The sequence below is a fragment of the Alosa alosa genome, chromosome 2 (genome assembly GCF_017589495.1).
Source record: "Alosa alosa isolate M-15738 ecotype Scorff River chromosome 2, AALO_Geno_1.1, whole genome shotgun sequence".
In the NCBI taxonomy this organism is placed as follows: Eukaryota; Metazoa; Chordata; class Actinopteri; order Clupeiformes; family Clupeidae; genus Alosa; species Alosa alosa.
The window spans coordinates 4,548,004-4,571,913 of NC_063190.1; the positions used below are offsets into that span (position 1 = coordinate 4,548,004).

General features: G+C 39.6%; 1 protein-coding gene across 2 annotated transcripts in view; it reads right to left on the reverse strand.

Annotated features, from left to right (window-relative positions):
• The window catches only part of LOC125310638 (flotillin-2a), a 33,968-nt gene extending 19,704 nt beyond the window's left edge, over positions 1-14,264 (reverse strand). The window contains exons 1-2 of one of the 2 annotated variants that reach the window (XM_048268260.1): positions 14,084-14,264; positions 780-861 (exon numbers count right to left, since the gene is read on the reverse strand). In XM_048268260.1, the coding sequence (XP_048124217.1) occupies positions 780-861; positions 14,084-14,132 (131 nt within the window). In that variant the 5' untranslated portion in view covers positions 14,133-14,264. The remainder of the gene's footprint in view (positions 1-779; positions 862-14,083) is intronic. The other variant, XM_048268253.1, reaches the window with a different exon arrangement.
• Between the last annotated feature and the right edge of the window lie 9,646 nt (positions 14,265-23,910).

Genomic DNA, 23,910 nt, shown 5'->3' on the forward strand with positions numbered 1-23,910 from the left:
AGGCCATTTCAGCTCAGACACAGTAATCTGCTTTGTTATAGCGCAATGAATCTGCTTGCAAAGCAGTTGCTGAATATGGAATGACATGTGCGTAGGTATTTGATTTCTCCTCTCCAAGAAAGTAAATTTATATAATGTAAATTAATGTATTTGTTGGTGTATAACATTTAGGATACTATCCCACAAAATAAAGCAAAAATAAGGCTCTACACTGCATTTTCCTATTCAATAACATGCCACGTCAGACACATTTCTTTCAGATTTTATAATTACTTTGGTGAACCAATCTATCCCTAGTGTGTTGTTGTGCAAATTAAACGATGCAGTTAAAGCTGCAGTTGGCAAGATTTTTTTGATTATATTCACTGAAACCGACAATATGCTCCGACAGAACAACATAAATCAGCCGGTTTTAGAAAAAACCCCGCACTTCTACCTCCACCTAGAGCCTGTTATTTGTTTTGCAAAAATCCACAGCTCCCGGTTTGTCTGGTCCAATCAGAGCAGGGCTAGTGAGATCTGACTGTCAATCACATTCTGGTGCAGTCGGGAGCGCACTGACGAGCACAAACTCAATGAGAGGGTGCTTGGTGTTAGTGGGGCAGGGGCATGAGAGTTGTAAACATTCAAAATTTTCCAAAAGTCCCCTCAATCTGTCAGACTTGCCAACTGCAGCTTTAAGTCGCTGGACTAAGTGATGCAGTGTTTTCAGTGATGGCAAAAGTAACAGTGACAGCAGTCCTGGGCTCTCGTGACGGGCAAAGTGATGCGGGACTTACCTCTGTATGTCTGTGACCAGCCACCACGCCCAGGCCCAGCCCCCAACCGTGTACGTCTTTGAGTCGGAGCCACAGCAGCCACCTAAAGAAACGGCACGATATGCACATGTGTGAGCCAAGCACTGCTCAGGGATAGAGGAAGCAAAGAGAAATACCACAGCACACATCCCATCATATCCACCCAGGCACAACTGTAACGTGCAGCAACCTTTTACAAAACACACAACATGGGTCCTGGAGTCCAGATGTCTCTGGGGAAATGAAAAAGTCACGCTAGACTAGAGCCTGAGTCGAATCCTGAATCTTCTGAGATTTAGTCTAATCCCCTCGCATCACATTTCCTTATTCCTGAATGCGGCCACTCCTAACTGGCACGCATCTCACAGGTGAAAAGGGTGGGGCTTGGGAGTTGGGGGAGACTGAATTTCCCTGGGACTGACAAGCAGGAGCTTTTTTTTTTTACTCCAACCAGCTGTAGTTGAAATACATATTGTAAGAAACAGTACAACAAGTAGCCTACAACAAGTAACTGTTTATATTTTATTTCCACACTTCACAAACATATCTTACCCAATCAAATTTCAGGAGAAAAAAAAACCACAGAAATCGATCATTATAGACCAAATAGCCATAGGGAATACATTCTATTTCCTAGAAGCTCCTCATTGCAGCTTCCTTCTCAGGTGTCAGTGGTATGGTCTTGGTGACAAAACAGAAGCACAGGTCACGTTACATGTCACACAGAGTTGACAGACAACACCCATTCTGCAGAACCCTGGGTCTTCCACTATTAAAATATTAGTAGTGTAGTGACTCATGTGTCTTTCAAACTACACATAACATGGACAGGCTAATTAAGTTTAAAGCAACCGGCAATGTAATGTAACAATATAATTAACAAGCTAACGATAAAAGGCAAATTGCTGTGTAGTGTTGCTTTGATGGGAACTGAATAGTGTTTTATCAATTCATGCTTCTTTTTCATTAAGATTTTCTGTTTGAATTCCGACAGTTTGTTTCACAACCATTTCATCACCAGTTCTCTTCTGAGCCAATGACACACAAGATCCTCTAAACATAGGCTAGTACTTGTTGCCATATTTTGAGATCTCTATCCAGAGCGTGCCACAGAAACACAGTGCTATTATTGTCCCCTCCCCGTCTTAGTGGCGGCACTTGCAGACACTGGCTTTTTAGGCTACGGCAAAATTCTCAAATGACATTCACACCACAGTGGCTCAGCAGCAGCAGCTGTTCTGGTGCTAAAACGGGGGAGCCACCACAGGAGAGGCTGGCAGTCCTGTTTGCCGTGAGGACTCGAGTCTCTCGTGTCTCTATCAGCTGATTGGCAGGCACCAAACAAAGCAACGTATGTCCATTCTTGAAATCTTGAAATCTTCATCAGCTTCATCAGTAATAAAACCGTCTGCTGTCACAACATTCAATAATCTGATCTTCACAGGCACTGCGATAAAGCCCAGGTCTGAATTTGCCTATTTGAATACTACGTCTTAGGATGGTTACATAAGCAATGTGCATATAGAAACTTGTTAGAAATTTGCTAACTAGCCTATACAGCATATATGCACCCCATTAATGCCAATACATGCTACACTCCCTACAATGTGTTGAAAAATGGAGATTTGTAGACTAACCCACAATTACCCGTGGCAAGGAGGAAGTGCAACTGCTGATGAAGAAACATGGTATGACACGAGGACAATGGAACTATATTCAACACTCAGCTGCTTGGCCTTCTAGATATGACCAATAGTCTCTACATTTTGGTACCCATTGCTTTATTAACATGAGTGCACAGTATTTCATCCATGTAGCTAGTATTCTGGTAAGCCCGTCTACAAACAGCTGTTGGATCTGTGATGTGAAACTGGATTGATCAATAATAATTTTCAGTCAGTCGCTGATGTGGTCATAGTGCTACATTCATTGTTCTTGTCAAGTGGCTCAGGGCTTTATATCCGTTCTGGCACCACAGCTTCTCCAAGGGCAGCGGTTCCCAAACTTTTTTAGGGGTTAGGTACCTTGCTCAAGGGCACTTCAGCCGTTCCTACTGGTCGGGGATTAAACCGGCAACCCATCGGTTCCAAGCCCGAAGCCCTAACCAGTAGGCCACGACTGCCCTGATCACGACTGATATAATCAACTGATATGGTCGACTGATATGGTTGTATTCAGATTGGTATGAATTTTCATTCAAGTCCACATCAGACTGAACAGCTTTTGTAAGTGGCCTGATTTCTCCACTTCTTTCTTTTCAGTGGCTATAGCCCACAGAGGAGGTAGCATTTCATTTTCACATTCACAACATAAAACAAACATGGACCTAAAATATTTAAAGTAAAAACGGTTTTGTGTGGCAGGGGACCTTTAAAAATATTTTTGTTTGCCGTAACCCAACCGACCCTGTCAATTTAGCACCGACCCAAATATTTATTTTTTTCCTTTTAGTCTGACCAACTTGCCAGTTGTACTGCCATCACCGATTTTTTTTTACTCTTCAAACAACTAATACAAATGCAATAAAATAATATATATTTTAGTAAGTATTGTGAATATAAATTGCCTACATATAAAAGTAGGCTACAAAACCTGTGGGGTCATCTATGATGTTAACACCATTGGTTTACGCATGTCACTACGCATTGGAATGATGTTTACACCATTGGTTTACGTATGTCCCACTAGGCTCGTTTCCATACGGGCGTTCGGGGTAAAACCTAAGGAGGCTGGAACCTGCTCTCACTCGGTCCTCTCCTTGTGTTTCCATTAGAATTGAAGGACCCTGGTCAAACTCGCCAACCTCTGGAAGTTTCTTACAGGACCTACCCATATGCAGCTTTTGCTGCACATCACGACACTAACATGTCCATGTATTCTGTATATTGTAGATGAGTATTGTAGTCAGATTTAAATATAACGTGGCCAAAAGCTATTGTAGCCTAATTGTTCCTGGTTAATAATTATCTCCAAATCAGTTATTTATGCCCATCTGCTCCGTCGTTTACCATACACAGAATCTTTTGTTTCCTGAATCTTTACATTCAGACATTCAAATGATATTTCATTAAAAAAGCATACATATTTTCTCTATTTGCCTGTATGGTGTTTGCATGGGAAACACCCCAAAACATAATTTGGCACTAATTGCCAATTGGCATTGGCATAATTGTTGTTGTTTTGGGTATTTCTCATGCAGGCATCATGCAATGCAATGAAAGAATTGGGGGGGATTTGGGTTCGTGTTGGTGGGCCCTATGACCCCAAAGTCTGCCATGACAGGGCCGCAGGTCAAAGAAGTTTGAGAAAAGCCGTTTTAGTTGGTCTTTGGTTGAAATATAATGTTGCTTTGGACCTTTGGGTCTGTTCATTCTCCTCTGCTTGGAGCATTCCTCCATCCTAGGATACCATTAGCTCAGTTAAAACATTCATTTATATTTTAGATGTAAACATGGATCTCTGCCCACTCATTAAAAGGAAGACAGCTTTCTACCTCTTTCTGATTGGTTTTTAGTCCTCTCCTCTGCCAAAATATAAATAAAAATAAAAGTAACAACTACTTGAAACATTGATCTAGTAACCAATAATGCTGGGCATTCCAAGGTCTTTGTCACTAGTAAAGAAACCCTGGAGTGAATGCATGCAATTAACCTCTGTGTTTGGGTGTAAATAACTTCAGCTTGGGTTACAATGTTACAAAGCCATCTTACTATGGCAACTTGGCCTCTCCAACATTCTAGTATACAATGACTCCTTTTCCCCTAAAAGGTTAGGCAAAATGAAAAAAAAAAAAAATAATAATAATAATATGACACAGATATAATGATATGGAGAAGATTTGACTCCCACAGCAAACCATTATTTCGATTGCATTTTCTGATAGGCTACCCACCTGCTGCTGCTAACTGACGATTAGGCAATTCTCTCAATGTGTTAAAAGATAACTAGGCCTTTTCACCCCGCCTCCCCCACCGGCAGACATGATCTGCCAGTTTGCTAAATGTCAAGCTTTTGGCACATAGCCTACTTGAATTATTTGTCATTCTACAAGTGTAGCCTAAATGGGCACCAGAAAATGATTGTTAACGACATGAATTCCAATACAAATTTCAAGTTTTTGCCTGAAATTGCACTGTGCTTACTTATGAGGGAATTGTTCCCACCTCTTTAGGGGCCTACCATCAAATGTTTGACCTCTATAGAAAGCTGAGAACCTGTAGTTTTCGTAGGAAACAGTCAAAATAACTGTTATTTACTGACAGAGTTATAGAGGCTAGAATATCGTTTTTTCTTTCTGCCGGATTACAAGCACCTCTGAACTGACCACATTTCAGCCCTCTAGGGCTTAGAAACACAACTGAGCCCTAGCACCAGGTGTTGTGAAGCTGTGTACAAAAGTAGATCAATATAGAATGAAAATATGACTGCTTCAGACCATTATTTGCCAAGGTATGCTCATGCGTTTTGTAAAATGCCTATGGAAACTCCCCATAGTCTTTTGGTTATCCAAAATGCATACTTACAAACAAATGCTTACTGCACATGAACCCCTTTGTGTAGAAGCATAATCCTGGTCTCAAATGAAAGGTAACTACAAGTGGTGGTTTGGACCTCTTAATATTACTGGTGATACTGCTTTCACAAGATCAGGGGGTATTCCTGAAAGCAGGTTTACTTGCTTAACTGGGTATATTAATCCAGAGTAAGCGGTAAACCTGGGATTTCAGTTCCAAAATGATCAGGCTATATCAGGCCTTAGTCACTAAGGTAACATAGACTCTGAACTTATCTGGGTATGTTAACCCAGAGTAATCGGTAAACCTGATATTTCAGTTCCAAAACTTTCAAAAATGATCAGGCTATATGAAGACGCTACCATTTTTCAGCGGTATCCTTAATATAGCCTAGGCTACTTGAAAAACATTCTCCATCCCTACATTTCTAACGTTACGCATCGTTGATCAATTAGAATATAATAAAATAAATCTTTAATGTAGCTAGCCTACACCATGGTGGACATTTGTCTTTAGCTCAGCAGACATACAAGACAGATGGATACAGACATTTTCGTAGTGTTGGAGACGCGTAAAGTTCCTGAGTTCCTGCGCAACTTCATTCGTTTTCATGGCCACAAACCCACGATGATCATTAAAGTGTAGTTTCACCAAATGGCAGGTCAGCATCACTTATTTTAAGTTTTCCAAATTTGCACCGACAATAGGCTATCTTTGCTGGTGAGCTTTCAATTAATGGGTCTTGGCTATTTCAAGCTTTCCTAACTTCATCGGCTTCATGGATGGGATGCAAGTGCCCATTAAAGCACTCATCCATAAACGAGGCAGATTATGTCCACATATTTCCACAGCATAAATGTCCAAGTAGGTCTAATGGATAGACTACAGGCCACTTCTATTTTTGGATGCTCTCTTAATGGTATTGGTGTTTAAAACACATTTTTATTTTAATAATTGCTAGATGGTATTTGATGCATCAAATCTTATCCCAAAGGTGGAAGCGAAATGGCCATGGTCAGTAGCCTACACGATGCCAGGATGTACCGGGTATTTAATTTGAGCAACACATTTCAGGGTGTGTTAGGCCTATATTGGAATATTATCAGATCTACTACAGGCTAATTAATGCGTAGACTCTTACTTGTGCAATATGTGCAATTACAGGAGAATTTGATGGGTAGCCTACGGGATACCAATGCCTTCCGACACTTTTTAATCACGATTAATCGCTGAATTCTTATAGTTAATCACGATTAATCACATATTTTATCATATGGTTAAAATTATATTCTTTTGCATTTCTGAACTTTCCAGGAGTCCATATTAACAATAAAGCAATTATTGTGTATCTTGATTGGGATTCAAATGAAAGCAAAGCAAGTTACTTTATTAACTGAACTTTAAGAGGTCTATTTGATTATTTCAAATCAAATTTCAAATGATGTGCAGTACACCTGAGGCAACACAATATTCTTCAGATATTTAGCTGATATAAACTGAAATAAGAAGTGCGTGCACAAAATGTAGGCCTACACACATTATAAAGGGCATAACAAACAGAAAATATTATATTCATTATCAGTTCAGTTGAAAGTTCAAGTTCAGTTGAAAATAAGGAAGTTTTCAACATGAGTGCATTGCCATTTTATAGGCCTACAGTCTATGGTGCACTGTCACTTGCCACACACATCAGCACCGAAGTTTTTAACAGGCAAACACTGGATTAACAATGGATTTTATGGAGCAGCGTCGACCAAATATCACTGAATCGTGATTTACACGGCGCCAAAGTGCGATGCTGGTGTGCGGAATCTAATGTAAATGAATGTCGAAAGCAGAGTGCATCGCAAATAGTAGCAGCCAAAGAGGAATGTTGATAACAGAACAAGTGACGGTGAAAGAATCTTTGGCGGCACACATTTAATAAGTCAGCCTAGGCTACTACTCTTTGGCCGGCTCGTAAGCCCAAACAAGTGTGTGCAGCATGCCTTTATGTAGCCTACTAACGGCGCATCATCATAAAGATACATTTAATCTGCATCACGTCCCATTTTTGAGGAAAACAAGTTAACATTATATCATTGATAGACAGCTAGTAATCACACGTTGACTTTACATCCATTTTTAAATTCACAGGACATTCAATCATTTTACTAACACGGCAGTTATGAAGAATTATGTTTATGCCACTTACTCATGTCGAAACTATGTACATTACCAACCTAATTCGTTTGCAATACCCCATGTTGAGAACAAATTTAGCATGTACACTTATCATAATATCCCATGCAAAACGGTTAGCTTGCTAGCTAGCTAACTGTGGAACTTCAGTTTAACATAGCCAATTATCTCACCTACTGTAGTTGTAGGAAATAGGCTACGTTCATATTACAAGTGATAGAATGAATGTGTGACTTATGTTTAGTAAGTTGATGTTATGACATGTAAAGTTAAGCTTGCTGAACTTAGTTATAGTCAGCCACGGGCAGTTTGACTGTGCCTATCGATACATTCGTGACACTCCATAGGAACATGGTCACATTAATCCCATAAACACACAGATAACTTACACCTTATTTTGTGCCTTTTATTCACGTTTGTTTCAAGATTTAGTAAGTATAAGCCTTTTTCGCTCCCCACTTTGATGCAGCATAAGTTTCCATTATATCAGTCATCTTTTCCCTAAAAGGGGGTGTGTACGTGCAGCACACACAATGTTCCATTCCATTAGTCAGTGACTATTGTTTAGTTTCCGGTCTAGCTAAATCCAGTGTGGTGTTGTAGTTGTTCTAACGTTACTAGTTGTTGCAACAGCATGTGAAAAAACTACAAAGTTTGTTTAACCAAAAAGAACGTTAATCTCACGTTAACGCCGTTAATAACGCGTTTAACTGACAGCACTAGCAATTACAGGTGAATTTGATGGGTATCCTACTGGGGGATAGAGGATTCCTATGCCTTCCGACACTCATCACCCCGTAGCTTACCTTGATTCCGATGCTGATACGCAAATAAGGTTTAACGTGTCCCACAGTAGAACCCGCACAACAGAAATTACATTTGGGATTCTCAAGGAGTCTATGACAAACTCAATAGACAAGGCAGGCTAGGCTGATTGAACTAACTGGTAACTGGTGTTTTGGAACCGACAGCTTGGGTTTAGTTGCCACAGGTTCAGACAACCCAGAGGTTAAGTTTTATCTCAGTGTTTGCTAAACCTCCTTTCTGGAATATCCCCCAGAGCTTCCACTCTTTCACAACACTAGTGACATTCATACACTCATTCTCTCAGTCGGCCAGTCCCGGTGTAGGCCGTTTCCCCAGAATTCCTGTTTCCTGTCAGTTCCTCTTAGCACAATAATCTGGTGTGGCCTACTGTACTTGAAGAGGGCAAAACAATATGATTTCTTCAAAACAGCAAAGGTTGTTCTAAACATTGCCTGTGTTCTTGGTGTTCACATGTGGACCAACAACAAGGTTGCATTCTTTGTGACGTTTAAGTGAAACTTGATCAACAACAACAAACTAATAACTAGGGTTGGGTATCGTTTGAATTTGAACAATTCCGATTCCAATTCCGATTTCTTATTTAGATTCCTAACGATTCTCAATTTGATTTTTTTAAGAGGCATGGTCAAAAAAAGTTTAGGATATTTTAAATGAGCTAGCTAATCAACGGTCTTTCTCAGGTATTTGCACATTTTCCAAGTGCAAATTTAAAGACTTTTAAGACCTTTTCAAGACATCTAAATGAAACTTAAGACTATACCACGGCAAAAAGATATATATGACTGTTTATGCAATAGTTTTTATTTCCTACTAATTTTAACCCCCACCCCATTTTGGATGTCTACAGAAGTTACCAAATATATTTTGGCGAAAGAAAAATAATTGTGTGTGAATTACCTTCAAAGCTATAAATGGCCAATTTTAGGGTCTGGGCTGCTTGCTTTTGAAGCTGGCTGTACATATTTGGTTTTGCTTACTGCTGAGGCTGACTGTTCTTCACCTGTGTCTGTAGAAACCTAGGCTACTTGCCAAAGACATGTGCACTGGACTGGATTCCCTTCAATATTTTTTTCAAAGTTAGACTAAGTTATTTACATATTTTAATAAGCCTACTTTATATAATTTACTATGTGCATCTATTGTCCAATATGCAGCACAGCAAATTAAAGTTAATCCACTAAGTCCCTGCCCCCCCCCCCCTACATACACAGCACATTATTTCATCAGGAAGCTTCTCCAACACACATCCCCAACATACTTACAGCACACTGCCCCCCAATACACAGCACATTGTCTCATGAGGAAGCTTCTCCAACACACATATTGCACACTGCCCTCTCCCCCACATACACAGCACACTATCCCATCTCCCCTGTCATCCCCCAACACACACACCAAGACCCCCTGGCAGTTGGGTTAGCCCCTTGAGCCGTGGATCTGCCCAAGGTTTCTTCCTTGGTAAGGGAGTTTTTCCTTGCCCCTGTTGCTCTTGGGTGCTCCTTTGTTGGTGCCCCCCACCCAATCCCAATCCTCCCCACCTTTTTATGCAGCCCTTGCCACTTAATCTACTGCACTTCTACTGCACTTTTTACCCCCGTTGCTCTTGGGTGCTCCTTGTTGGTGCCCCCACCCAATCCCAATCCTCCCCACCTTTTTATGCAGCCCTTGCCACTTAATCTACTGCACTTCTACTGCACTTTTTACCCCCCCCCCATTATTGCACAAATAGGCTGACACCAGACATAATTTCACTGCATTTCTTACTTCCAGTAACTATATGCATGTGACAATAAACTTCCTTGTATCCTTGTACTTTACATTTTGCATATCAGTTGTATCTAAACCAACCAAAGCTTGACAGAAACATTGTAAAACCATTGACTAGCTTTAAATTAATTAAGAGACAGGTCCTCCTTGCATGATCCTGCTGAAAACTGCTGGTTTCATCTCAAGCACGCACGTATTATGAACGCACGTTTTGTTTTGTAGCCAGTCACGACATTCAAAAATATCGCGGTTATAGTTCACAACTTTTTATGGAAGTAGGCCTAGCCTACTGGGAAACGCTGGCAAGCAAGCTGCTGGCAGATATTACAGGTAGGCTATTATAACTTAGACAGATAGACAGTTAGACAGACTTGGAAAGATGCAAACAGATCAACTTAACATACAGTATTTCCTCCTGATTGCGAAGCACTGCACATAATTTGACCAGCAGTCTTCGTGTCCATAGTTTGTGAAACGATGCTGCGTCCGAGCAGCGATTTTAGATGCCAAGCGCAACTCCAAAAAGGAGAACAAATGAGTGTCAGGACAGGGCTTTTAAAATCCATATGTCCGGCCTAAATTCGAACGTATGGCCAATCGCTCTTTCTCCCGCTCATTCTACCGTAGGCTTCCTCATTCCACGTAGGCTACCTGTATATCTCTCTGGCCTCAGCTACACCACGAAAATGTCAGGCATATTATTTTGTACATAGGCCTACTGTATTATTACCGTTTTCACACCTTTAACCACACCCGTGAAAAACATCTTCACTCTGGAACCACTACACTTCCTCCCGTAGCCTAATAGCCACTTATACCTACAATTGCGTTTTAAATACACGAAACTGGATTGAGACATCACTCGCTCTCTTGCACTCGCTGGCGGTCCCATACGCACATTTAATACCTCTCTTTCGAAAATTCAGTTGTATTTAAGACTATTTAGGAACCGCGGGAACCCTGCTTTCTGAATGAAATAGTCTGACCTTCTCCATGAATTTTAATTCTATGAACTATGCGCATCTTCGTTGGTGTTCAGCCGTTTCTTCTTCCGATCGGCGGACTGGGAATCGAAACTAGGAATCGAAATTTAAACTTTTGAACGATTCCGGGAAAATTGCAAATATAGTCCCGGTTCCAACCAATACTCGATATTCGATACCCAAGCCTACTAATAACCATGCAGAGTTGTGCAATAGTCTAAGCAGTCTCACATGTGATTAGACTATGTGTTGCATTAAAAACATTTCAAACATTCAAAATGGGGTACATTTCAAGGCAAAGGAACTAAGAATTTACTCTCTATTCCAGGGCAAATTCTGGGCATCTGGACTGCATTTTTAAATTGCAGGGCATTACAATAATATGCTTGAGTTTGAAAGCACATGAAGCATCATAGCCTATGTATGTAAATAGTGATGGTTGTTCTTATCACTAACCGCCAATTCAGCTTAACCAAATAAACTGATAAAAAGACTTGATAGGGCGAACCCACAAGTACCTCAATCAATATGACAATTGCATACCCTAATCTACATATCACGTCACAGCAGCACAAATCATGTCAAAGCCTACTGAAGATGACCAACTTCATTCACAACTTAATTAAATATTGTCTATTGCAACAAAACCAGAGCAGAGTGCCGTGTTCAGGGTTCCCACGCATTTTCACTGATAACGTTTCAAAATCTTTCCATGACATACCCAAACTGGCGCAAACTACTTGAAATCTTGTAACTTCGAAGCTATTGATTTTTTAGCCCCCTTTTTATGAAAAGATGACACTAACTTAAAGTGCGTATGTCAGGTTAAAAAACATTTTTGACAAATGAAGGGACATGAAGCAAGATAGTTGTGAGTAGTGATTTTTCTTGAAAAATCAACTTGAAATACAATAGAAGAATATTTACAGTACAGTTATTTTTATAACTGAATTTATGAACATTCCAGGAAACATTCCAGACACAATGATGACCTCATAAGAGGGAGTCCAGCAAAGTTGGTCAATTAAAACACATGGGATAAGGGATCATAAAGTAGTTTTTTTTACACTGATGAGGCCAAAAACATGACCTAATTCCAGTAGGTCATGCTAGAGTCTACTACCTGCCTGACATAAAAATATCCTGATACCTTTTTTCTTTACTGGCAACCATTATTGATCTTAAAATGTGATGAGGATATGGGTAAGTAGCAATGCTTGAAGTTGCCACAAGTTGTGTCACTTGCCATCACATAGGCCATTATATAGCCTAAACTAAGTAGAATCAGTATGCAACTCATTAGTCTGTGTTCAGCCAACCATAGGCATATATGCTTTTCTTTAGAGACCTGACTATAAAACCATCAGTGTATATGTGCTACCACACATTTGCTCTTTATATATATATATATATATACATCTGCTTATCAACTAATGTTAGCTATAGACAGACTATTAATTTGCTTACTGATTCTACTTAACTTGTTGTATATGAAAGCCTATGTTATGGCAAATGACACAACTGCCATTTTGAAGCCATGATGCATACTAATAGTGATCCGATCCTACTCACACCCCTAATCAATTTCTCGCTGATGATTTGATGGCCATGATTTACCTAAATTGTGTAGCCTATTCGTCTTTACTTTGTCCCTGCCAGTCAGGCTCATGCTTATGAACCACTGGTATGTCATAGAGAACATTTTTGGCCTTATCAGTGTAAAAGAAAATGCACTTAAAACCCATTCTCCCCTATGCTCAACTTTGCTGGACTCCCTCTTATGAGGTCATCACTGTGTCTGGAATGTTCATAAATTCAGTTATAAAAATAACTGTAAATATTGTTCTATTGCATTTAAAGTTGTTTTTTCAAGAAAAATCACTACTCACTAGCCTACCATCTTGCTTCATGTCCCTTCATTTGTCAATTTTTTTTTTAACCTGACATACGCACTTTAAGCTTCCCAAAATAATCATTCAGTGGATATACGTTTGCCGAATACAGTAACATCTCAAAATGCAACCTGCCTGTGACTGTGACCAAATTACCATCGATCGAAGACAAATTGCACTCAAACCAAACCAGTTCAGGGTTCAAACAAGTAACGTAGGTGTGCTATGAAACTAGCAGCTAATCAACGATGAATCAAGGGACATTCTCGCCAAAGGACAGTGACCATTTGACTGCCACGCCCTCTGACTTACAATTTTCTGTTGACAGTCACTTTAGAATCTGGTTTACAATTTAACGCTATGCTTAGCCTACTTGTTGAACAACTGTGTGACTTTCATACATCGTCATCTAACGTTAATTGAAATTGTAATTGCACGACAGAGCCGACAGATGCTGGTAAAAAAACAAACACTGAAATGACCATACTAACCACTGTTTGCTAGCAAGGCTACTATGCAAGATGGACCAGAGACACTAAAAAGACTCCAACTGGTTCCTACTCAGGTTCTGCGAATGCTGGATGAATGGTCTTTCCTTAGGAAAGCTTCAGAACAGACACGACTTACAAACTGTAACACTGATTTAACTCAACGAAGATGCAGCGAGTAAACAGTACATTAAGTTATAACATTATTTTATTAAACTGAATTTGGTTACTTACATCCACGTCTAACGTTAATGTTAGCATAGGCAGTTTCATGTTCTAGCCGACTAAGTGACGATGGTTAACCACAACCAGCTAACTTAACGTTAATTTGTTTCCGTTGGATTTTAAGTATTACAGAATCAAACCTGGTTATGAAATTGCCAGTTTCTTACAAAACGCTTGAAGGGGAGGACAAGCACATTAATGTAATGTCGGTAAAACTGGTATGTAACGTTATCCTCATCGCTAGAAATTAATGTTATCTTTAACTGGATAGTGCTAAGCTTCGCTTTGCGAGACAGCTAACGTTGGCTACCTAGCTTCTAGGCGAACACACCGTGGGTAACGTAACGTTAATGGAAGAGCCCAACGCCATATAGTTTCCAACATGTGAAGTGGCCATTGATAACATACCTGATACCACCAACGCTTCATTTGGTCCTACTGTGTAACAGTTCCCCATAGTGATGTCTCTGATTTAATTATCGCTGCAATATTGGTATACGGCTATCGCTACTTCGGTAGGGTTGAGCTTGGTAGTCGTGTCTCCCACCTCACATCATCATCACACTATGTGCATGGGATCTGTTGTTTTCCCCACTACTCCCGCCCACCGAGTGGCTGGCACGCAAAGCCTGTAGGTAGGCGGAGCAAAATAGGGACAGTTCAGAAATGCATACACTGCATGAAAAGTGTAATTTTCGTCCCCATAAACGACCGGAGATCTCCCTAATTTTCGGTAGTTGACGACAATTTGCAATAGCTCTGCGAGACCCTCGTTTTTAAATGTGGAATGAGTTGGAGTAGCCTATATCTTAAGAGTTTCATTACATTAACTACATTGGTTGTTATCTTACTTAATGTAGGCCTAATATATTTCATTCGTCTTTCAGAGCCTCTCATGCTTAGCATCTATTTTTGACATACTGTTGTCAAGCAACATGATAATGTGTCCGAAAATGATGTTCCTGATTACAGAGGGACAATAGCCTAACATATTTGATGAAAATACGGCCTCAGACATGGCCATAGAATGAAAGAGACTGCTTCTGGTCTGCAATAAAAGCAAGGGGATTTGTTAACCCCCCCACAACCACACCACACCCTCGTGCTTTCTGAGTTCTAGGAAGTGGCCCCTAATGAAGTAGGCCTAGGCTATCTTGCTCTGCTTATTATTACAGCTTTGCTGTAAGAGGCCCATTTCTCATTCAAAGAGGCTGGATAGGACCAGGATAGGACCCACCCATCAATGTTGTTGTACGTGCAGACAGTGCTCCCTGCTGGTCAAATTTAGGAGTTGATTGGCATTATAGTCAACAATTTTGCATTTCCATTTACAGTTTTTGCCCATTGCTTAGGCTACACGCTAAAAAGAATGCTTAGACCAAAGCTTCAAAACCTTAAACTTCTTGTAACCATACTTTAAACACAATGTAACCGCACTTGAAACACATTTTGTGCTTTGCACTTTGTTTGCAATTCTGCAACACACTTATAGCGAAACACATTGTTTCTTACATTAGACACTTTGTTCAAGAACGATATCTCTTGTAATAATTGGGAAAACACTTCTATTCAAAATGCAAAACACATCTGGTAGCCTAATTGGAAATACCCACACAGATACACTTATACAGAAAATTGAAATACTTCAGGTAAGCTATTGTGTACCTATCTGTTCAACTGTGTAGCCTACATTGTGCACCGTACAGTGCATGCAGTAATTTCACAATATTCTACTTGTCCCTTATTCCTCATTTCTAAAACCCATCTAATAATTCGGTTACACTTTACTTGACAGTATCTACATACAGAGGTGGAAAAAGTACGAAAACATTGTACTCAAGTAAAAGTACCAATACCTTGATGAAATATTATTCAAGTACAAGTTAAAATACTGATCTGAAAATGTACTCAAGTAAAAGTAAAAAGTAGTTCATTTAAAAACTTTTTTTTTGGGGAGGAGTACCAGAACAACCAGTTTTACCAGAGACTTTCTAATACAGAGATACAGCACTCAAAAAATCCTCCATAGTAATGAATGGGGTTAGTTTGTAACACCAATATGGCAGTTGTCTACACATATCACAACCCTTCCGCATAAAATAGATGCACAATAAGTGCCCAAAAAGCGTTGCAATATGGCCGCCGAGTGGAGGTACTTGCCTAAAAGGACTTTGGTCCTAGCTCGAGTTGCTGCAGCCAGCAGCTAAGGCAGCCATGTTCATGCTCCCAGTGTGTAGCGCTGTAGCTGCAGCAACTCGAGCTAGGTAAAACCGGTTGTTTCAGTTTTGTTCATACCGACACGTTGAGAAATGGAGATCTATGTGAAAAATCTTTCTCCTTTGAGCAGTAGTTGATTTTCAAAGTTAGTTGCACTTATCCTTGGGTCGCTTTGCAGTGAACAGTAATCCAGCACAACTGAAAAGCCCCTCACAGGCAGCTGAGGCAGGCAGGCCAATGTTGAGGAGAGGGCCCTTGAAAAGTGGAATACGAGGGGCACAACATTTTCACCAGGCATAAGTAATAACTCAGGTAATCCACACATAAAAAATCCAAACAACTCCATAAGTAGAGTCATGTGTAATGAAGTGGAATAACACAGGGAAAAAGTATTGAACACGCTAAGAAAAAGCACTAAGGAAAGGGAAGGAACGAGCTGGAATCTGTAAGTAGTTAGAGAGTAGTTATCCTTTCTATCTGTGCAAATTAATATAAGCTTGGTTAGTAGCCTACATATTGATGGGCTATAAAAATGTTTTTCATTACCAAGGTGTCACACAAGAAACATTTCATGATGGATAAAAGCAAAAAGCTGTCCCAAGACCTTTGCAACCTTATTGTTGCAAAACATATCAATGAAACTGGTTACAGATGCATTTCAAAACTTCAGAATCTTCCAGTAAGCAGCATGGGAGCCATTATCTGCAAGTGGAAGAAACATCACTGCATCATCAACCGGCCATGCACAGGATCTCCTCGCAATATTTCTGACCAGGGAGTCAGAAGGATAGTCAATTCCAAGAGCCAAGGACCACTCGGAGAAAGCTCCAGAAAGACTCGAAGGCAGCCAATTCAATTAAATAGTTCTGGAAGTAACTAAAGATCAGGATTCACAAGAGGGACCCCTGGAATCTGTTTAGAACAATGGGCCAAAATCACCTGATACTGTGACTAATACGTTTTGTCTTAGCCTAGGAAATGTCTTGAAGCTGTCTTTACAAACAAAGGCTTTTCCACAAAGTGTTGAAGAAATTTCAGTAGGCACGTTCAATCATTTTTTCTTGTGTCATTCCACTTTAATACACATAACTCTTATGTTTGGATTTTTTATATGTGTGTTAATATAATGTGTGGTGAAAATTTCGAATAGACTCACTGGAAGTTTAGGCTAATTACTGAAAAAAAAAAAAAAAAAAGCGTTCAATACTTATTTCCACCATATATTTATTTTACCTGAATATTTTAACTTCCAAATTAAATGTCAAAATGACTGTCAGACGAAATTTAAAGTTTGACAGACTGGATTTTGTATACAAAACACAGTGAAAACTGTAAGGTCACTCTCACTCTCCCTTGCTAGAGCTAAATGGTTTAGTCCGCCTGCACGATTCATAAGGTAGGCTAGTCTATCTTTTGTTTATTTAGTTGAGCATCGTTAGTGGACCGCTAATTGTTGTGCTGCTGGTGCAATGTCTTTCTCCAAGAAAGCCAAGTCAGGTTACTAAAAACAAAGGCCAAAACAGGAAAGAGAGACATCAAGATAAGGGGAAACAACTGCTAATAAACTTCTTTCCAAAGAAAGGAGAGCACAAACGTCAAAACACGAAATCCCACGGTGTTTGCTTAAATATCTCCGCAATCATTAGTGCTAAAACGAACTGAGACAACCCATTGAAATAGCGGAAAATACACTTTCATAGGTTATAAGCTACTACACATGTAATCTGATGTATTTCGTGATCCAGCTCCATCTCCATCACTTTCCGAAAGACTGCATGGCGCCAGCTTGATTAATGTCCTGTTGTAGGCTACATGCTGATCATTATCACTAGGCTAGTGGTTTAGGGCGCTTTTTTTGTCTCCCTTTCTGTTTTCGTTAGTCTTAACATTTTTTTTTTTACTCAAGTAAGGGATGGGATTTTTGATGTGGTGAAGTAGGCTACAATACTTCACTCAAAATGTAATCAAGTAAAATTTGTAGATGTAGAGGGTTGTATGTGGCCAGATCCCAACTGATGGCAGGACATATATAAACATGTATCTCTTCCAATTACATTTTCCTGGAGTTATGTTTTGTTTCATTTTTGTTTTGTTTACAGTACATTACAGTTATTGTCGATTGCTTACACACTTTTTGCAGAATTTGGCTCACTGTGTCCCCGGATATGTCCCCTTTTACTGATTTTATAAATGGAATCTTGATTGATTTAATTTGGCCTTTTTTACAATAATTTACAAAAATCCCCTCTTCAATGTCAAAGTAAAAGCAGATTACAAAGTAATGTTAATGAATTAAAAACATATAATCAAAAAATAAGTGATTACATAAAAAACTTAAGTCAAGCCAATTGGTGCTAGTAGTCTCACAAATAGTTAAATGGAATGAAATGTGTATATAGTATAGTAATATAAAGACACTGTGTCTGGAAGATCCAGTCACTGATCAATCAGTATCTCTGGCTACAATTCCACCATGAAGACAAAATAACACACTTCAAACAACTCAGAGAAATGGTTATTGAAAAGCATATGTGTTGGGGGATGGATAAAAAACACACATCCAGAGCTCAGTGAAATTCATCATTAAGGAATGTAAGGAATATGGCAAATGTGTTAATCTGCCTAGAGCAGGTCTTCACAACAAACTGAGTAACCGTTCAAGAGAAATACTGCTGGAGGAGGCCACCAAGACATCTGACAACTCTGAAGGAGTTGAAAGCTTCAGCAGCCAAGATGGGGGACGCTCTGCACACAACAACTATTGCCTGAGTTCTTCACCAGTCAAAGCTCTATTGGCGAGTGGCAAAGCTCATATTAAAGGTACACTATGAAGGTTTAGGTATTTTTGGAGACTGTAGAGTTCTTTCTAGAGTCAGGTTATACAGTCTCTCACAAAAGTGAGTACACCCTTCACATTTTTGTAAATATTGTAATCTTTTTATAGGACAACACTGAAGAAAGGACACTTTGCTACAATGTAAAATAGTCAGTGCAGCTTGTGTAAGTGTAAATTTACTGTCCCCTCAAAATAACTCAATATACAGCCATTAAAACTGCTGGCAACAAAAGTGAGTACACCCCTAAGTGAAAATGTCCAAATTAGGGCCAATTAGCCATTTAGCCATCCCTCCCTCGGCGTCATGTGACTTGTTAGTGTTTTTGAAACATGTTGCTGGCATGAAATTCAAAATTATCATATATTTTCCATGGAATAGTCAAATATTTCATTTTCAACATTTGATATGTTCTCTATGTCCTTTTTGCTGCTAATTATGGGTTTACAAGACTTGTATATTATCACATTCTGTTTTTATTTGCATTTCACGGAACGTCCCAACTTTTTCTAATTTGGGGTTGTAAGAAACAGTGTGTTGTTTTTTTTTTTTTGTCTTTTGCAAAAAAGTGTGTTGCAGAATTGCAAACAAAGTACAAAGCAGAAAATGTGTTTAATCTGACCTTTCAGTTGGATTGCCTGAAGCTATTTGCCAAGATGAACTTAATGCACCTGGAATCCACTTGATCTTGAGCTTCACCTTAGCACAGTAGAAGTCATCTCTTGCAAATGTGTTCACACTTCATTGGTTTAAATGGGGTTTTACAAACGGAAGTTCGGGAGGAGTGTGACAGAATTTACCACGCCTCCGTCAGGTTATTTATTCGCAGTCTACCTGCCGAAGTTGCAGTATCGGTGTTACTCCGCTCGCAACCCACCACCTCCCCTTACCATACCTGTCAACATTTAGCTTTCCAAAAACGGGAGATTTTTTTTCTTGGGGGGGGGGGTTTATACCGGATCTGTGTTTGCATATTTAATAGCCTACGTTTCATACACGTGTTTCAACACTGCATTTCGGTCGTTGCTTTTACCTTACCATTACCTTACGCATGCCAGTTAATGTATCCACCAGCTGCCTGCCTGCAGCCCAAAACTCCAAAGCTGATGCTGTCAGATTTGGTTCCGAGGGCACAAGTTCGGTAACCTGACCCTAGCCAGATGAATTTCGCTCCGCCTAGCTCCACTCATCCATCTGGAACCGATCCATTGAAGTGTTGCTTCAGAAGGCTGGGCCTAATCAAAAAATGCTTGCATATGATTGAATAAGCCACTTGTCCGTCATCTATTGACGTGCTACTTCAACCACTCACATCGAAGCCAACCCGTGACGCTAATAACAACGTCACAGTCGCTTCTACGCTATGTCACATCTATGAAACTCCCGCCCTGCGTCCTGATTGGCTCAACCATAAAGTCGGTTGCAGAAATCACTCTCAATGGAAGAGGTCCCAGATGGATGTGAGTGAAGCTAGGCGGAGCTAAGCGGAACGAAACTGGCTAGGGTCAGGTTACAAGTTCGGTGTATCAACAACACTCAATAACAGTTTGTCATGTGTTAATCAATTAAATTCCCAACAATTTCACAACAGCTAGTTCTGAAGTAGGCCATTCAACTAGCACGCTTGCTTACGACGAGATTCAGGCTGCGCAGTCGGCACCTGCTTCCTTATTTGGGTTATGGGTTGCCAGGTTTTAGCCTATGACAAAACAGTTGAAATTGAAACTAAGTGATCGTCTGTGTAGGGTGTATTTCATACACAATCTGGCAACCTGAATGGATCAATGATTTTAAAATGAAGTTTGATGGCCATGCAAATTACGGGAGTTTTCCGGGAGAAATAACAAAACGGGAGGGTGCTGGGAGATGACCTTGAAATATGGGAGAAACCCGGGAAAAACGGGAGTGTTGACAGGTATGCCCCTTACACCTCCCGTCTTAGTTAAAGGATTAGGGGGTGTATGGCGGAATCCTGCCCGACTCCTGCCTGCGTAGTTGACTCCGGCACGATTCCACGATGCCCTTCAGGACCATGGCCAGAGACCTCGCCAAACATGCTTTTCTATTATGCTTTTATGTCTTTATGCAAATTCAGGAATGTGAACTAGTGAACACATTTTTCACATCCATTTTCAAAACATTTACAGTTTTTCTCAGTTGCTTTGGCACATTTCTCAGATCAGAATTGAAATTCTCAAAATCCCTTGTTCAAACCCCATACAGTATCATCGTATCACTTGTGCACATCAGCACAGCTTGTGCACATCCACATCTTGAACAAACATCAATGCTTTATCACATCGATGCAACTGATTTTGTACAAATGTGTGATTTTGTACAAACTATACTGGTTCCATGCTACTACGCCATAAAACAAATTGCCCATTTTCTGATTTTAAACTATGTGTCATAAACACTTTAAATGATCAATGTGAATGTGTTTAGATTGTCTTTTCTTTAGTCTATATCTGTTTTCTTTTTTTTACTTGAATGGTCCTCATGTGTTGTAGGCTACATTGTGTGTTTAATTTTGATGGTGATGGGCCCTATCTTGGCGATTTAAAATGCATGTCACTGGCATAAAGCTTAAATAAATTTGGGGTTTTGTTCAGTCCACATTAGGGATGGTTTTGTCATCAAACGTCGGGCACCTGGTGCAAAAAGGCGGTTCTTATGTTTCTTAATCAGTCATGGGTGTATTTTGGGCGTAATATCTTTTAAACCAATGAGAGTGACATCTGTCATTCTCTTTAACAGCAAGCAGCATGACTTCAAACAGCGCATCGGTATTTTGATGGTCATCGGCGCATTTAAGGTAATCTGCTTGCCCGCGAGACCGTATGTATGGAACAGGTATTTGACTGAACCATGTTTAACTAAAGCCTGTTTGTGACTAGCAGAGTATAGGCTACATGCATCTGCACTCGTCTATTATTTGGACCATTAGGCAAAGTGAAACTAACTTTACTGTGGTGTCATAGTCAACGACAACGCGCCAGACCACATCTTGTGTCATTAACTGCCACACCCCTTTGGCGCATCGTGTAATAAAAGAGAAGGGCATGGCGAAAAATTTGAGTGTAAGATAGGAATAAACTTTGCGTCGTGATAAGAATACGTTATGCGTTTTTGATCGTCAAATTAGAGCCCGATGTCTTTTTCTTAGACAAGTGCTGCCTTTCTTGGCCAGAGCTCACTTGGAAAAGAGGCTATTATCTCATTGTGAAAAAAAAAAAAATAAAAAATAAATGTCATCACTTGAGTCATTACATGCAAAAGTGTTGAACTAGCTGTCATAAATAGTTGCCATAGTCTGTCTAGGTGCTGGTCATATAATTAGAATATCATCAAAAAGTTGATTTATGTCAGTAATTCCATTCAAAAAGTAAAACTTGTATAATTTCATTAATTTACACACACTGATATATTTAAAATGTTTATTTCTTTTAATTTTGATGATTATAACTGACTAATGAAACTAATGAAAACCCCAAATTCAGTATCTCAGAAAATAAATATTACTCAAGACCAATACAAAAAAAAGTTTTTAGAAATGTTGGCCAACTGAAAAGTATGAATATGAAAAGTATGCGCATGCAGCACTCAATACTTAGTTGGGGCTCCTTTTGCCTGAATTACTGCAGCAATGCGGCGTGGCATGGAGTCGATCAGTCTGTGGTACTACTCAGGTGTTATGAGAGCCCAAGTTGCTCTGATAGTGGCCTTCAGCTCTTCTGCATCGTTGGCTCTGGTGTATCACATCTTTCTCTTCATAATACCCCATATGGGGTTAAGGTCAGGCGAGTTTGCTGGCCAATTAAGAACAAAAGTCCTTAAACCAGGTACTGGTAGCTTTGGCACTGTGTGCAGTCCTGTTGGAAAATGAAATCTGCATCTCATAAAGTTGGTCAGCAGCAGGAAGCATGAGGTGCTCTAAAACTTCCTGGTAGATGGCTGTGTTGTCCCTGGACCTCAGAAAACACAGTAGACCAACACCAGCAAATTATATGGCACCCCAAACATCACTGACTGTGGAAACTTTACACTGGACTTCAAGCAACGTGGATTCTGTGCCTCTTCTCTCTTCCTCCAGACTCTGGGACTTTGATTTCCAAAGTAAATGCAAAATTTATTTAATCAGAGAACATAATATTGCACCAGGTGTCTTCAATATTGAACCTTTTCACAATATTCAAATTTTCTGAGATACTGAATTTGGGTTTTTCATTAGTTGTCAGTTTCAAAATTAAAAGAAATAAACACTTAAAATATATCAGTCTGTGTGGAATGAATGTATACATTATACAAGTTTCACTTTTTGAATGGAATTACTGAAATAAATCAACTTTCATGATATTCTAATTATATGACCAGCACCTGTATGTGACCTTACAGACAGGAATGTCAGGATGTATAGAAAGATGTACAGTGGTGCACAACTCTGACCAAGGGGTGTTTTACTGTATATTGGTAATTTTTCATTTATATGCTGTAAAAGCCTTTGTTTTCTAACAAACTGTCACAAGGATCGGCTGGATATGGACTGGATATGAAACATATCACTCTCTTGCAATCAACTCGCTCCACACACAATAATGTGTGTGGAAAAGATCGGGTGTTCTTTTCCAATCACACTGCCGTCTTCCCCCAGGCCTGCTATGCACCTACCTGAACTATGAAACACCGTTCATTTATTCATTCACTGACATGCTCAAATAGCGCGCTGGTCGTGCTACCCCTTCTCATACAGACATACATACACGCACACACACAATGGGCTTCATTCACCAACTCTTCTTACAAAGAAATTGTTCTTAAAACCCACTTACACAGTTTTTACGAAGATTCTGGCATTCACTGACTTGTTTGTGCAAAATAAATGGTTATTGAATTTTCATTGTTTCTGCAGGGGTAAAATATAATAGAATTTAAATGACAACTATATATTTTATTATTTACGTTATTTTCAAATAAAAAATAATTATTTTCTTTTTAATAAAATAAATTCCAATGTTTTAGAAACACATTAAGGTATTTTAAAATAAATAAACACATCAAATTACACTTTTTATACTAACTACTAAATATAACGACTCACTACCAGCAGCAGTGCATTCACTTCAAAGCATGTGTCATATACGATAATCAAATTGTCTTGCTCATGTAGTGTCTATGGTAGAAAAA